Consider the following 17,224-nt stretch of genomic DNA (forward strand, 5'->3'; position numbering starts at 1 on the left):
GACAGTAATATACAACAATACCTTTATTATTTGACTGCATATAACACATAAACGTATCTTGTGTCTGTTGTGAATGTACATGTTTCACATAAAGATAAAAATCATGTTCTTCAGCTACCTTTGCACATGCTGCCATTTAATCCCAGGATGTGGAGTGGCCCATGAATTACATCATAGGAGCCTACACAACACAAAACACTGTTGCTGTATGTAGGTTTTATTTTATTTGTTTGTTATCTTATATTTTTGAAATGTGTATCCAGGTTTTTTTTCTTTTTTGGGGGGGGTAGCCAGGTGAGTGGGGCCCTAAGCTATGGCTTGTATAGCTTATACGTAAATCTGGCGCTGCTCACATCACATGGACATCGCAAAATGGCCCTGCTATGAAATGGCAGTGTGCCAAGATTTTCGATACATTGGTACTCGGGTTGTGGACCCAATCCATTCCGGGGTGCCGTTCACACCCCGAAAAGTCAGGAACCCGAGTGGCGATAGAGCACATGCACAAAAGTGTGATAGAGCGCTTCTGCACATGCGCGAAGCACACAGAATGCTTCTGCACATGTGCACGCGGCGGAACCAGGAAGTAAACAATTCCAGGTCCGCTGCGTTCACACCCTGGAAAAATGCAACCCACAGCAGACACAACCCGAGGTATGACTGTCCAACAAAAATGAACACCAAACGAGATAAACTCTTTCATTCCCACTTCAGCTCAACCTCCAACAAGTAGCTTTTAAGATTCCACAAACGTCTTCAGAACTGGAGGCTAGGGATTGACAATGCAAATTCAAGTAACCACAACAGGCTTTTTCTGGCTTTGTTATTTTTTACTTCCTTGCATCAGATTGAGGAGGATGGCCCAATTTTCCTGTACTAGGTCACAGAAGGTATTTAGATAGCCACAACCAGATACAGCTGGGTGGCAGAAAGTTCACCTGTTTTCTGATAGGTTCTGAGGAGCGTTCAAAGGGTGGACATGTGGCTCTTTCATGTCTTGCTGGGGTTATAAAGTTCTGGCCTCCAATCGCAGCCGGGGAGACAAAGGCAGAACTCGCTTTTCCATTGTGGAGATTGTAACAGGGTGGAGATTGCAACATTGTGCTCATTCCCAACAGAGCTCCAGCTCTCAAATCATTCAGGGCCATGTTGGGGCTGCAATTTTTTCTCGGTATTCTTATATTCCATTTTGCTGCTGCACAGGAGGAAACATTGTAAGTTATAACCAGCATCTTATTTTAATATTTATTAGTTTACTGTGATTAGCTCCTTTGTTTAGCACAATGCTGCTGTTATGAGATGTTTATGAACTTCCAAGCCTTTGGTCAGGCTGACATTTCCAGCTAAGATGAATAGAGAGTCACCGTAATTTTTCTCCAGGTATTATTAACAGGGTAGGGTTAATAAGAGCAAGGTGTGAACATCGAACAGTAGGGATTTTAAAATATATATATTATTGATTTATGCCCTGCCTTTCCCCCCAATGGAAAGATGGTTTACAGATTTAAAACAAGAACTGCTAAAAAGATAGAATACAATGAAGCTCTGATAAAACTATATACATTATAGATATACAGTACATGTAGAACATACCAATGATTACAATAAGAACAGCACGGTTTTATGTCAAAGTGTTCTCAAGCTTTTGCTGGTGTCAAATGGCCAGCCGTTGTACAGAATGTCTCCTCTCTCTCCTGCTTGACAAGTTTCACCGGACAAAATTCCCTTACCTGTACAGGTATTAAAGGTGCAGTAGCCTGAATGAATCAGATTGCATTTGTTCTTAATTGTCGATGAATAATAAAGTATTGAATTTTATAATTAACTCATAGTTCTACTTGGTCAGTATTGCCTAACGGCAAAGCAACTTTCCTCATGTATCTGAAAGCAGGCTTTCTGCCTAATAGCTAAATGATGAGTTTTTCATGTGCTGTGAGTTGCTTTTGCTGGTACGAACTAATACAGCTGCTCTTTTGGGATTTCGCAGGCAGTATCTCCTAGTAGTGCCTTCAGTACTGCAGAGTGACTCCACAAATACAGCCTGTGTGCAACTTCTCAACCTCAATGAGACTGTAAACCTGACTGTCTTTCTGGAATATGAAAGACATAAGATCACTGTTTTCCAAGAAACTGTGCGAAGGAGAACCTTCTACAAATGCAGCTACTTTAGGGTAAGTATTTCTTGCCTCCACGACAATTAGAAAGAAACATAAATGGAGAGGGGGGGAAGGGAAAGGGGACCATAGACTTGTAGAGGTGGAAGGGACACCAAGGGTTATCTAGCCCAACCCTGTAAGGATGTTGAAATTACAAAATAGGATTGGGAAGAGGAGCAATAAGGGATAGGAGGGAAAGAGAAGAAAATATGGTTACCTGCCCCCCCTCCAATTTCCAAGCGATGCGAGATTCCAGGTGTCCCAGATGCTTACTCAGGGTTCGCATTCCCTTTTGGAAATGAGGCGCAGCAGAAACTGGGGTGTCATGAAGATATATGGTTTATTTACACATATATACAACCTCAGCTTATGATGGAGGGGTTCCAAGCGATGACTTTCAAGCAAATTCTGTTTCTCCCATTCCAGCCGCTTTGGAGTCAAGTTGCTAGCCGACATCATGCTCTGATCCCCACCCCCTCTTCAGTTTGCAGTGTTTTTACACTGGCACCTCCCCCCCACACACACACACATTGGGCAAACTGCAGTTCTGAAACTCTGTCCTAAAATCTCTGGCATTATCTTCTGCTAACTACCCAGAGCCCAGGGTAGGGCTCCACCCACCTGCTGGCTGGCATATCCTTTACCTTCTTGCCTTATTTTTATTCTCTGAACTATCCTGAGATCTTTTGATGAGGGGTGGTATATAAATATAATAAATAAATAACATAAATAATTGGTCCTTCACCACCTCTTTCCCACCTCTTTTAATGGCCCATCTCTCCAGGTGATTTGCTGAATGTCTTGGCCTGTATTTTAAGCCCTTTGCTAAGTTTGGCATCTGGCACACGGGAATTAGAAGAGAGGATCTGGGATGAGAAGGGGAGTCTTATAACAATAAAATAATTATTAGCTGAGATAATGCATGCGAAACATTTTAAATGCTGTCCTTTGGAATTGGTCATTATTCAAATAATCTGATCTTCCTATGGCAGACATAGTGCAGAGGCGGGAGGTCCTCACACTACTAAATAAGGGCCCCTATCAGGAACTGCTTAACTGAGAATTCCCCAACTCACAGCTGTTACTTTGCCATGGTGCTACATCTCCCTACCATCAGAAACAGGGCAGCCAGTGAGGTTGGTCAGCCTGCCTCTTTTGGAGCATTATCTATCTTGTAGCTCAAAATATGGTGCAAATAGAATTGTGCTTTTAATTGGAACAACTCGTGCATCCCTGTAGACATTTTTCATTCGGCTTTCAACATGTGTTCAGAGAAAAGAGAATCGTAACAATTTGCCTTGTTACATGCTCACACTCATGTTTTTTTGTTGGCATTTGTCTGACTCGAGAGACAATGGACTGCGTCTCTGGAGGTGAAGTCAAACTGCTGAAGAATCATGGCACCTGCTGTGGTTGCAGAGACCAGTGACACATAACAACTGATGCCTCCTGCATTGTTTTTGCTGCGTTAGCAGAACTGCAGTGATCTCTCTGGGGCACAAACCTGGACAGTGTCTATGGAGGTCCTGGGCTGCCCAGACAAAAAGACTTTGCTGAACAGTTCAAAGTGTTGGTGCTGACCTTTAAAGCCCTAAATGGCCTCGGTCCAGTATACCTGAAGGAGCGTCTCCACCCCCATCATTCTGCCCAGACACTGAGGTCCAGTGCCGAGGGCCTTCTGGCGGTTCCCTTGTTGCGAGAAGCCAAGTTGCAGGGAACCAGGCAGAGGGCCTTCTCGGTGGTGGTGCCCGCTCTGTGGAACACCCTCCCATCAGATGTCAAAGAGAAAAACAGCTACCAGACTTTAAGAAGACATCTGAAGGCAGCCCTGTTTAGGGAGGCTTTTAATGCTTAATAGATTATTTTATTTCATTTTTCTGTTGGAAGCTGCCCCGAGTGGCTGGGGAAACCGAGTGGCTGGGGTATAAATAATAAATTATTATTATTATTATTATTATTATTATTATTATTATTATTATTATTATCTCAAGGCAATGTGGCCTTCACAATGTGTGTGAAAGGCGTAGTCTTGAAGAGAGTCACTAGCTTATTTAGAGTCTTAAATGATAGTAAATGAGAGAGACATTGTTGCCTGTGGTGGTCATGTGTATCCTGTTATTCCTACGTCCACATATTTTGCAAATACTTTTAGTTCCTAGAAGTATTGCTTAGTTCCTGCCAACCACCACCTATCCTCTCATATAAAGGCAGCCCTGTTTAGGGAGGCTTTTAATGTTTAATAGATTGTTTTATTTCATTTTTCTGTTGGAAGCCGCCCAGAGTGGCTGGGGAAACCCAGCCAGATGGGCGGGGTATAAATAATAAATTATTATTATTATTATTATTATTATTATTATTATTATTATTATTATTATAACTTTGAACGTTGAACTTTGCTGATAAGGTCCAAAGGAAAGCAGAGTAATACGTTTGGCACCAGCCTGGCTGCAAAAGGTGATGTACAAGGGCAACAACCAACCATCTTAGAGACTCCACTCTGGATTTGTAAAGAGTTTACTCTCCAGCCTTTTCTTCTACCAAAGATATCCTGCAAGGCAGGGGATGTTAAGGATCAGTTTTCCTTCTCCTAGATGAGCTAACTTTCCAGGTTGATGAATCCCATCTGTTCCACAAGGCAGCGGGGGGGGGGGGAATTAAGTCCCCCAAACAGATAGCATATCAGATATTATAAACTGATAAGAACTTACTTTGGCTAACATCAAGTGCATTATCTGTTCTATCACTTATGTTTACCAGGCAGGTAAGCCATGTAGCTATGAGACACAAGGGAGGCAACTACAGGTAAAAATGGTGGCAAACCTGCACATACTTACAGCTCTGATGGAGTGTCGCTTGGTTTCTTCCCTCACAGGTCCCTGTGGCCACTTCCAACCCTGTGGCTTACATCACCATCTCTCTCAAAGGCGCCACGGTCAATGGGACAGAGAGGAGGGTTTTTGCCATTCAGAACAAAGGCAGCGTTGTTTTTGTTCAGACTGACAAACCCATCTACAAACCTGGACAGGAAGGTAAGTGATGGTCACTGCTTTTTCTCTTCTCCAGCAGTGTGAAAAAAGTGTTTTGCAGCCCTTCTCACACTCATCATGAATAGTCTAAATATGGGGAATTATGGCAAGAACTGCATGCTCAGCAGCAGACCCTGGTCTGAAAAGCCAAGACACTACTTTTTCTAGGACAAATGTGTGGAGGGGGGAATTATGGATACCACATCATCATCATCTAATTTACTTATACCCCGCCTATCTGGCTTTGCCTCCCCAGCCACTCTAGGTGGCTCCCAACGTATTAAAAACACAATAAAACATCAAACATTAAAAACTTCCCTAAACATGGCTGCCTTCAGATGTCTTCTAAAAGTCTGAGAGTTGTTTATTTCCTTGACATCTGATGGAAGGGCATTCCACAGGGCGGGTGCCACCACAGAGAAGGCCCTGTGCCTGGTTCCCTGAAACCTCACTTCTCGCAGGGAGGGAACCACCAGAAGGCCCCCGGAGCTGGATCTCCTTGTCCGGGCTGAACCATGGGGTTGGAGACGCTCCTTCAGGGTATACTGGGCTGAGGCCGTTTAGGGCTTTAAAGGTCAGCACCAACACTTTTAATTGTGCTTGGAAATGTACTGAAACGTGGTCTGACTGCTGACATGTCCATCATTCTGCTACCAGAGGCAGTGTTAGGGTAGTGTAACCCATGTGGCACCACTGGGCACCATCACAATGCTATAGAACAGAGGGCAAGAGGCAGAGGAAGGAACACTGAATTTTAGCATCGCACAGGGTGCCGCTGAAATTTTAGAGCCCAAAGTCTGCCACTGCTGCAACAGATTAGTACAGGCTGTATCCTGGGCTGAGAATGCAAGAAGGAAACTTAGAAAGGCTAAACTACTTAGGTATTAGGTATAATAACCCACATTTCAAACTCAACCCACTTCACAAACCATGGTGAATAGAACTGGTAATAGTTACAGGTAGGTAGCCGTGTTGGTCTGACGTAGTTGAAACAAAATATATTTTTTAAAAAATTTCCCCTTCCATCAGCACCTTAGAGACCAACTAAGTTTGTCATTGGTATGAGCTTTCGTGTGCATGCACACTTCTTCAGATCTGAAGAAGTGTGCATGCACACGAAAGCTCATACCAATGACAAACAGAACTTTGTAATGTGAGTCAACCTTTACTGTACGGCCGAGGTGGGATTTGAATGCAGGTTTTTCATGTCCAATTTGACCCACTTTTTTCCTGGATTGCAGTTTCCCAGAACGATAAAACCTTGCTGTTAGCTAGCGGGAAAGCAAGTGAATTTCTCTCAGTCTTATCCTTTCCCCTTCCACAGTGCTCTTCCGAATTGTTTCTCTAAATACGCATTTCCAACCTGATCCTCAAACTGTAAGTATATGGTCAGGAGGAAGAATTTCCAGAAAGCTCCTGGTTTATATTTAAGTCTTTGTGAACCGTCTCATCCACTTTAAAAAAAGCAGATGCACAACCCATAACCGTAGCTTAACACCCAGATAAGCACACAGAGTCTGAGGCAAAAACTTTTTGGTCCAGTGTTTGCTTGGTCTGCTCCTAAATAGTAGTCTATGCACGTAACTCCAAATGAGATCGAATCAGACCAAAGTAAACTGTTTCAAAGAAGCTGTCTATGCAATTTGGCCTACTAATAAGTGCTTAGCACGCATGCAGCATTTTTCCTTTGAAGTTAAAAGCTAATATTCTCCACTAAGGTTCCTGCAAATGGGATGAACATATATCTATTGTGTCTGTGAATGATTTTGAATACTGTTTCTAGGAAATGAAGCAACTCTGGTCATTGTTGGAAAGTCAGTAAATAAAATAAACGTATGATAGATGGAATGGAAAGTTTAGCCATGGAACAAAGGGATACGATGACATTTTAGTTATCCATTTAAAATGTATAGCAGCCTTAGCAGCTCTTTTAACAGCAATGATCTGCGTTCTTTGCAAACTTATCAAAGCAGCAAATCTACAACATACTCAGACAACAATAGTTTAGTACATGTTACCAATGCAGGCAGGCTAATTTGTGAAAATCTAGAATTTCTTTTACCTGTGTTCTGATTAATGATGTCCTCAAGTTTGGCCATTTATTGGGGGAAAGGCAGTCTGCCTTGAAGGACAGGAGAATTATCTATGGCTGTCTGCTAGCAAGCATATTCACCTGATATATTTTTGTTCATCCATATGCACAAAATGCACAATATTGCAGCGTTTTGGCTGCAAATACTAAAAGAAGGCTTGTTTCTAATCTTGCTCATTGCCTGAAACATATTCCCTTATTTTGTTCCACCATCACTGAGATATAAGCTATGCTGCCTCATATATTTAACAGAGTGAAACTGCGCTTCAATCAGGGTTCAAACCATCCTTTTAAACACTTGTTGATTAGGAGTTTTGATGCTCAGCTCTGAAAAGCTGTTGACATTTAAAATATTTTTCAAACACTAACATTTCCTTCACATTCATCTCTTTCAGTATCCTTTGGTCACTGTTCAGGTAAGAGCCTTTGTTTTTAAAAGATGCTTATCTGGTATTGTATTGTATTGTATTGTATTGTATTGTATTGTTGCAAGCCCAGTTGTTGCAGCCCAATCTCTGAGCAGTATGAGATTCAAGGGGCTCCAGGCTTGCTTACCCAGGATTCATGTTTCCTTTTGGAAATGAGACACGGTAGCGATTGTGGTGTCTTTATGATAGATGGCTTATTTACACATGTATACAAGGGGACGCAGGTGGCATGGCGCTGTGGGTTAAACCACAGAGCCTAGGGCTTTCTGATCAGAAGGTCAGCGGTTCAAATCCCTACGACGGGGTGAGCTCCCGTTGCTTGGTCCCAGCTCCTGCCAACCTAGCAGTTCGAAAGCATGTCAAAGTGCAAGTACAGTGGTCCCTCGACGTACGAATTCAATCCGTTCCGAATGCACGTTCGTAGGTCGAAAAGTTTGTAAGTCGAAAAAAGCAGTTCCCCATAGGAATGCATTGGAAACGGAAAAATTCGTAAGTCGAGTAAACCGCATCTAAAATTCGTAAGTCGAAAAAACCCCATCTAAATCGCAACGGTTTTCCTTTCAGATGTCGAAAAAACCGTAAGCGTGCGGCCATTTTTTTCATTCGTAACTCAAAATTTCGTAAGTCAAGGGACCACTATAGATAAATAGGTACCGTTCCAATCGGGAAGGTAAACGCCGTTTCCGTGTGCTGCTCTGGTTCTCCAGAAGCGGCTTTGTCATGCTGGCCACATGACCTGGAAGCTATACGCTATAAGCTATACGCCGGCTCCCTCGGCCAATAATGCGAGATGAGCGCTGCAACCCCAGAGTCGGTCACGACTGGACCTAATGGTCAGGGGTCCCTTTACCTTTATACAAGGGGTTCACAGCTTCAACACTCCCAAAGGGTCTTGCTTCTCCCTTAGCCACAGGCTTGGATTCAAACAGAACTCAGACATTGCTCTCTGACCCTCTGCTTGCTACTTTGCATCATCACAGCAAACTCTGCTCAGAAACTCAGGCTTTGTTCTATCTAAGAGGTGGAGAAAGGTGCCACTCATTTGTTGTCTAGCACAGAGCGTCCTTTTCTCTAGCACAGAGCGTCCTTTTCTTATCCAGGTGATGGGTAGCTTATATTTAACACTTTCTGGCTCCAGGAGATGGATGAGTCCCAACTCCTCACTTCCCAAACTCACATACCTGCCAAGTTGCTGTTAGAGAAATAAGGGACCGGGCCGGAAATAGCAGACCGGAAGTAGCGCTGCCACCATTTTGGAACTGGGCGGAGCATGCTCAGAAGTGACTTTTGATGCTGCTTTGCCCAGTTCCAAAATGGCCACTGCGCCAGAAGTCACACTGCAGCCATTTTGGAACTGGGCAGAGCAGCATCAAAAGTCGCTTCTGAGCATGCTCCGCCCAGTTCCAAAATGGCTGCCGCGCCAGAATAAACCGGGGGAAAACAAAAAAATATCCGTTTTTTTCAGCTAGGAACAGCTGGAGAAACGGGGATTTCCCAGGGGAAACGGGAGACTTGGCAGCTATGAACTCATAACTCTATTGTGCTTGAAACTGATTAAGTTGATGTGATTATTTGTAATATTCAGCCACACCAGGGAACAAAGCAATTGGCAAACAACTTCTGTGAGGAAAAGGAAAAGTGCGGTTTGGCTGGGCTTAAGGCACAGTCCACATCCATCTTTGTGTGAGAGGCGAAGGCCTGGGATGAGGATCTAGGAGGGAAGGAAGAGAAGGTACTTGGTGCCAGGGCTGGCTCCTGTGCAATGCCCCAGGCTAGCATCGCCTGTCAGGGACTGGCTAGATGATGAGGAGTGGTGGGGGTGCCAGCTGGGGAACCCCCAAGGGAAGCTGCAGAGGAGGAACACACAGAGCCCTAGGATTGGTGGTGGGGCACTGAGGTGGGTCAGAGGAAGAATGGAGGGAGGGAGGGTTGAATGCTGAAGAAGCAACATGCTTTAGTGAGCAAGGAGAGCCTGTGACAGAGAGCAGCTCCAAGAACACGCATGGCAATGTGTAAGGTGGATGGAACAGAGATTACAGGTGCCCCGATGTAATGTGCTTGGGAAACATCCAATAGAGAAGGAAACCTAGAGCATGGGTAGGCAAACTAAGGCCCGGAGTCCGAATCCGGCCCAATCGCCTTCTAAATCCGGCCTGCCGACTGTCTGGGAATCAGCATGTTTTTACATGAGTAGAATGTGTGCTTTTATTTAAAATGCATCTCTGGGTTATTTGTGGGGCATAGGAATTCGTTCATTATTTTTCTCAAAATATAGTCTGGGCCCCCCACAAGGTCTGAGGGACAGTGGACCGGCCCCTTGCTGAAAAAGTTTGCTGACCCCTGACCTAGTTATTATTTATTTATTTATTTATTTATTTCCCACCCATCTGGCTGGGTTTCCCCCACCACTCTGGGTGGCTTCCAACAAATACAAAAATACATTAAAATATCACAGATTAAAAACTTCCCTAAACAGGGCTGCCTTTAGGCGTTCCACAGGGCTGGCGCCACTACCGAGAAGGCCCTCTGCTTGGTTCCCTGTAGCTTTGCTTCTCACAGTGAGGGAACCGCCAGAAGACCCTCGGAGCTGGACCTCAGTGTCCAGGCTGAACAATAGGGGTGGAGACGCTCCTTCAGGTATATAGGACTGAGGCTGTTTAGGGCTTTAAAGGTCAGCACCAACACTTTGAATTGTGCTCGGAAACGTACTGGGAGCCAATGTAGGTCTCTTAGGACTGGTGTTATGTGGTCTCGGCGGCCGCTCCCAGTCACCAGTCTAGGTGCCGCATTCTGGATTAATTGCAGTTTCCGGGGCACCTTCAAAGGTAGCCCCACGTAGAGCACATTGCAGTAGTCCAAGCGGGAGATAACTAGAGCATGCAGCACTGTCCAGGGCGAAACAGTCTGCGGGCAGGTAGGGTCTCAGCCTGCGTACCAGATGGAGCTGATAAACAGCTGCCCTGGACACAGAACTGACCTGCGCCTCCATGGACAGCTGTGAGTCCAAAATGACTTCCAGGCTGCGCACCTGGTCCTTCAAGGGCACAGTTATCCCATTCAGGACCAGGGAGTCCCCCACACCCGTCCGCCCCCTGTCCCCCCAAAACAGTACTTCTGTCTTGTCAGGATTCAACCTGTAGAAGGCAGGGACAGTCAGTCCTGTCAACTGTTGGCTTCCTCACAAGCATTTTTTTTTTGCCTTTATGTTGATAAGTGGCCTTCAGATTTGTGCTGGGGTTGAGTGCTACCTGCTGACTGTTAATCTAGTTTCTCCTGATCTTTGGCTTCTTGCCTTAATGTGCCTTTATTCTGCACTTCTAGGATCCCCAGGGGAACCAGATATTTCAGTGGAGAAATGTAACATCTGAGATCTCTATTGTTCAGCTCTCATTCCCAATAATTTCGGAGCCAATACTGGGAGACTATGCAATCATCGTGCAGAGTCAATCGGGAGCTAAGACCTCTCATTCTTTCTCTGTCGAGAAATATGGTAAACATATGTATCTGTTATTTTCTAAGGTTCAGAAAACAGTTAGAACTTGCCGGAAGATGAAGGTCCTTAATTTTCTGGCAATTATAAATGAAGGGCCTGGTATAAAAATGCAGCTACTTGGATTTTCAGGAAAGCAACATACAATGCACAAAATGTCCAAAGGCAAAAACATACTTATCAAGGCTGGAGTTGTATGTATTTGCTGGTAAACAAACCTATTAAATCAACCCGACAGCAACCTGACATTTTAGTAAACCACCTAAAATGCAATTACAAAATGAAACGGTAAAACAAATTGTTCAGTGAGAGTCAATCGTTTCTTTATTTTGCTGTTTCCTTATAATAGTATCACAATTCTCTTAGACCAGGCATCCCCAAACTTCGGCCCTCCAGATGTTTTGGACTACAATTCCCATCTTCCCCGGCCACTGGTCCTGTTAGCTAGGGATCATGGGAGTTGTAGGCCAAAACATCTGGAGGGCCGCAGTTTGGGGGTGCCTGTCTTAGACGATTCTCAGTGCAAATGACATAAATTACCTTTAGAAGGTTTTTCCCTTTAAAAGCAGTATAAAATATATTTTAAATAATAATAATTCTCAGTGCTGATAATCATCTGGGAAGTGTGAGGATGGTCTGTCTCAGAAGGTGAGTCAGTTGAGGAATGACCGCTCCCCACATCAAAGGGGGGCGACTTTTGTGTGGTCGCACACACACACACACACACACACACACACCCTGGATCCCAGTGTGGCTCCCAGTACTTCGGGCTGGCTTCATCCTCCCCAGGCTGGATACCTGAGGTCTCCGCCTATCTCAGCCAATCACCCAATCCCGCCTGGGGAGGCGTTGCCAGGGGATTGGCCAGGTAATGGGAGGGACCGCCCAGCCCACACAACTGAAGGTGAAGCTTACCTGTGAAGCGGCAGTCGGCTCCAGAGCTTCTCCTCCCCTCCCCTCCCTCAGTTCAGTCCTTTTTTGCAGGTTAACCTCTTTTCCACAGGTTGCTGTTGAAGGGCCGGAAAGGAATTTCTCTGCATTGGCAGGTTTCGCCTTTCCCGTAGCAAAACGTCACAACTTTGGCGGTTACAAGCCTTGGGCGGAATCCTTTAGTCTATCTTCCTAAATTGGGGGGGGGGGTTGAAGCGATGACCCACGCCCCCTTTGTGGCGGTGATACCAGGGTTCCCCGTTAAAGGGGTCAAGGGGGAGGCATTGGCCATATGCCGAGAGGTTGTCATTGCTCTCCCCTCAAATGGCGGCAAAACGGGGGCGCGGGCTCTCTGCTTGAACATATGTTCTTCAGAGCCAGCTCAATCCCCACACATTCTGGATAACCCTGAAGTCTCCCAGATTGATAAACGCCCAATGCCTGAGCCAAGGTCTCCCTACATCTGAACCTTAATAAAGTTGGGCAGGGTATAAATAATAAATTATTATTATTATTATTATTATGGCCAATTTTAATCCCGTGGCATGTTGTCTTGAGTCATTATTCTGCTCGGGGGTCGCCTGGGGCTGAGGGGACTCCGCCTGTCCACGCAAAAGGCTGACCAGACAAGCTTCGAACTTTGCCTCACACACATGCCCATAGCTGCCAAGTTTTCCCTTTTCTCGCGAGGAAGCCTATTCAGCATAAGGGAAAATCCCTTTAAAAAAGGGATAACTTGGCAGCTATGCATGCCAAATCACTGGCGGAGCATATACTAACAGTGCCTCCCGGGTGTGTGTGTGTGCATGAGGAACAGCACATGGAGGGAGCCTGCCACAGCCCACCTTGCAAAGGGGGACGGGCACACTCATGCGCAACAGTGCAGCCGAGGAGGGGGGCAGGGAAGCAGCCCTCAACTCTCCTCCTCTCTGCCCCCAGGTCTGACCTGACCCAGGAGTGGAGCTGCGGCCTTGGGCCATCATGAGAGGAAGTTGTCTCCGCAGCTCCTTTGCGTGCCAGAGCAAAGCTCCAATGAGAGAGCCTGTCATGGGGGCGCCTAGTCGTGCCCCTCAAAAAAAACTGTGCCCAGGGCCACAGCCCCCTCACGCCCCCCCCTCACGCTACACCAATGAGCCAAAGTGTTCAAAATCACAAACTGTTTCTCTGGAATATATGTTTGAATGTGTCTTTTTCACTCTTCAGTATTACCAAAGTATGACATCGCTATCAGTGCACCGAAAACAGTCTCTGTGGAGAATCCAGATTTCTTTGTGAAGGTGTGTGGCTTGTAAGTATCAGACCCAACGGCTGAAGTAGAAGTGTTTAGTGGTGGAGGCTGATCTACTGGGGCTAAAAGGGCACAACACTACCTTTGAAAATACCAGACAATTATTTTAAAATCCCCTACTTACAGTCTCAAAGCCATGTGCTCTTTCCTGTCCCACTCATAGTTCCCTCCAATCACTCATTAAAAGCTGCAGCAACTGTGGGGTGGAGCCAGGTAAGTAAATAAAGTCTGAGCCACATGCAAATCCAGAGCATTTTTTCAGACGGTATCTATGGCTCTGCTCCCAACAGACCCCTTCCCTAGCTTGAGTTCAGAATATCTTGAATGTAGAAGGATGGAAGAAAATGCTGTTACTATTATTTATAGCTTGCTTTTTGTGAGCTTATCAGTGAATTTTCAAAACGAAAAGCCTGGTCTCTGTACCTATCTGGATATGACTCCACATCCTTCCCCCAAACCTGGGAGATATTCTCCCAAAGCTCAGACATACAGGCAGCTGATAATGATTATTCACATTTTTAAGACTGAGATATGCATGGCAAATATATTCTGCTGTGCTCTGATGTACTCAAATGAAACATTTATTTATTTGTCTGTTGGTGGAATGCTTTATTTAGAAAAGTTTTTAATGTTTTATGTTTTATCATGTTTTTAATATTCTGTTGGGAGCCGCCCAGAGAGGCTGGGGAAACCTAGCCAGATGGGCAGGGTATAAATATTATAATTATAATTATATTATTTATATTATTTATATTTATATTTATATTTAAGGCGAATGTGCAAAACTCAGTATCCCACGTTCCCCCTCCATTGTTCTCTCCATTTAGAGAAAAAGATGTTTTGGGTACTGAATAGTTAAATAAATTTAGTGGTGGAGAGGAAACACGTGCAAAAGGAAGCCCTTTTCCTTCACATTCTAAAAGTATTTGCCTAATAATAATAATAAATTTCCCAGCCACTCTGGGCGGCTTCCAACCGAATATTAAGAACAGTACAGCATCAAACATTAAAAACTTCCCTAAACAGGGCCGCCTTCAGTTGTCTTCTAAAAGTAAAATAATTGCTTATTGTCTTGACATCTGCTGGGAGGGCGTTCCACAGGGCGGGTGCCACTATCGAGAAGGCCCTCTGTCTGGTTCCCTGTAACCTCACCTCTCGCAATGAGGGAACCGCCAGAAGGCCCTCGGTGCTGGATCTCAGTGTGCAGGCTGAATGATGGGGGTGGAGACGCTCCTTCAGGTATACAGGACCGAGGCCTTAGTTTTTTAGTGATGGATGTGTAGGTATAAGCAGTGCGTGAATTCAAAAACTTACGTCATGGTATGGCTTGATTTCTAAATATGCAGTTTGGAGTCAACCTTTTCTGAAAATCATACTTTGCCCCCTCCCCTTTACATGGAAAGTCTCCCCGTGTCCATAGATCTGCAGAGAATAATTGATGTTTTTTTCAGCGAGGAGGAGACAATAGTACTCTGCACATGTGCAATGGCACCCTTTCATAAATAAATGATGCACAGGTTATATTGTGATGAAAACGACAAGGTTAAAAATGGCAGCCCCACCAAGTCAAAAGGTTACCATCCGCCACTTTAAGGAAGGTATGTAAAGAATCAATGGATGCCTACAAAATTTATGTCAGCATGCAAAGGCAGCTGATATTTGCTGAGGCTAAATGCAAAACTCATCAAGTGCATTTATCATAGGAAACACATTTCAAATGCATCTGTGAATCTGCAGTCCTCTCTGTATTTCTAGCTCTTACTAGGCCATCTATTCTCAAATCCTGTAGGCTTCTTTCCCTTCTAGGTATACCTACGGGCAGCCAGTTGAGGGGAAAGCTCTGCTCAGCGTGTGCAGAAATCTCAATTTTTATGGAACTTGCAGGAGAGACCCTGTCTGTGAATCTGTTAATGAAGAAGTAAGAGACATAGTTCCTTATCATTTTCTGTGCTTCTTCTTGCCTGCATTGTCTTCTCCTGTTTTCCTTTCCCGTTAGGCCTTTTTGCACAGTCAGAAAAATTATTCCACAAATAATGATGGGTGTATCCAGTCCAGTTTTCAATGAAGTCAAAATTGCTGCATCGTCCAATCCTTTGAATTATACTCCGCAGACCTCAGCCCAGTGTAATATCCACAATAATTATCCTGCCCTCCTGTAATGTATAGGGATGGAGCTGTGTGGGCGGGGGGGGGGGTGTACAGACTTGCTGCCAGGAGACAGATCATAGAGAATCACAGAATTGTAGAGTTGAAAGGGACCACAAGGGTCATCTAGTCCAACCCCAGGAATATACACCTGTCCCATGGAGAGATCAAGCCTGAAACCTTGGCATTATCAGCACCACACTAAACAACTGAGCTAGCCTCCCCTTTTTTTCCAGTCTGTTAGATGTGAGCTCTAACACTGCCTCCACAAATCTGAATAAAACAAAAATTATCCACAAAACTGGGGGCATGCGGGGACCATAGCTGCCAAGTCTCCCGTATTCCCCGGAAAAACCCCGTTTTTCCAGCTGTTCCCAGCTGGAAAAAAATGGATTTTTTTGTTTTTCCCCGGTTTATTCTGGCACGGCGGCCATTTTGGAACTGGGCGGAGCATGCTCAGAAGCGACTTTTGATGCAGCTCTGCCCAGTTCCAAAATGGCTGCAGTGCGACTTCTGGCGCGACGGCCATTTTGGAACTGGGCAAAGCAGCATCAAAAGTCGCTTTTGAGCATGCTCTGCCCAGTTCCAAAATGGCGGCAGCGCTACTTCCGGCCTGCTACTTCTGGTCCAGTCCCTTATTTCTTCCACAGGAACTTGGCAGGTATGGCGGGGACATAAGGATAAGGAGCTATTGCTTGGTGCCCATTTTTGCTTTTCATTTACTGCTGCATCCTAGAATTGACTACAGCTCACTTCATTGGACTACAGAGCCCCAGGAATTTTGAGTTCCTTCCTGTCTGAATAAGAATCTGGGTCACAGCAGAAAGCCAGGGCCATGGAAACCAGTAGATTTGGGATTTGTGGAGTGGGATCATTTCCCCACTGTACTCTTCCTTGTAGAGTAACGGTGTCATAAGTCAAAAAGTTCCATCTTATTGGGTATAGACTTCTTATTCACATGGCAGTGGCAGTAATTGGTTAAAACACCCTAATGGCACAAAAGCTGCTATTGGCTGAGCTTCCCCGGAATCCCAGAGAGGAGATAAGGGCAGACAGTAGGATCAAGAGATGCTGGGACAGAAGAAGTAGGGACCTATGAGAAAACATGTCTGAGATGGCAGGAGGCCAAAGGAAGCTGTGGGAAGGAGCAGCCCAGAGGAATCTCAGAACGGAAAGAAATCTGGGAGAGAAAGCTGCAAAGATAAGGAAAGTTGGCTTGTATTCATTTAAAGACCTCTGATATTTCTCAAATTTATAAACGGTGGGCTTCCAGAAGCAATTTCCAGCATAAATTGGATACTGCATGAAGAGGAAAATGTTGCTTTTCTTAGGACTGCCTTGGCTTGAGGAACTTAGGAGCAAAGGATAGGGCATGCATTCAAATTTTCTCAATGAGCCAACTGAACATGGGTGAGGGAATTGAATCATGTCTGCAGGGCCTTTGAATCCTTTCATTTTTTTTAAAAAAAACATTTTTTATTCTATTTTATGAAATAATAACAAACAGAAAAAACAAAAACATACAAACAAAACACAAAAAGATCGTATTCCATCTCATTACTACTTTCCATTGTGTGAGGACTTCCCTCAGTCCCCCCCTTCTAAGCTTCATTATCCAATATCATTTTTAGCAGGTTCAGCTTCCGAAATACCAAACTAAACTAAACTA

At 44.7% G+C, this 17,224-nt stretch overlaps 1 protein-coding gene across 1 annotated transcript in view; it reads left to right on the forward strand.

The window, feature by feature from the left end:
• The first annotated feature begins 944 nt into the window (after nt 1-944).
• The window catches only part of LOC118075317 (ovostatin-like), a 70,116-nt gene continuing 53,836 nt past the window's right edge, over nt 945-17,224 (forward strand). The window contains exons 1-8 of the mRNA XM_060268707.1: nt 945-1,214; nt 1,988-2,171; nt 5,029-5,185; nt 6,507-6,559; nt 7,670-7,690; nt 11,024-11,192; nt 13,326-13,410; nt 15,217-15,328. Of these exons, the coding sequence (XP_060124690.1) occupies nt 1,147-1,214; nt 1,988-2,171; nt 5,029-5,185; nt 6,507-6,559; nt 7,670-7,690; nt 11,024-11,192; nt 13,326-13,410; nt 15,217-15,328 (849 nt within the window). The 5' untranslated portion in view covers nt 945-1,146. The remainder of the gene's footprint in view (nt 1,215-1,987; nt 2,172-5,028; nt 5,186-6,506; nt 6,560-7,669; nt 7,691-11,023; nt 11,193-13,325; nt 13,411-15,216; nt 15,329-17,224) is intronic.

The sequence above is a fragment of the Zootoca vivipara genome, chromosome 16 (assembly GCF_963506605.1).
Source record: "Zootoca vivipara chromosome 16, rZooViv1.1, whole genome shotgun sequence".
Classification (NCBI taxonomy): domain Eukaryota; kingdom Metazoa; phylum Chordata; class Lepidosauria; order Squamata; family Lacertidae; genus Zootoca; species Zootoca vivipara.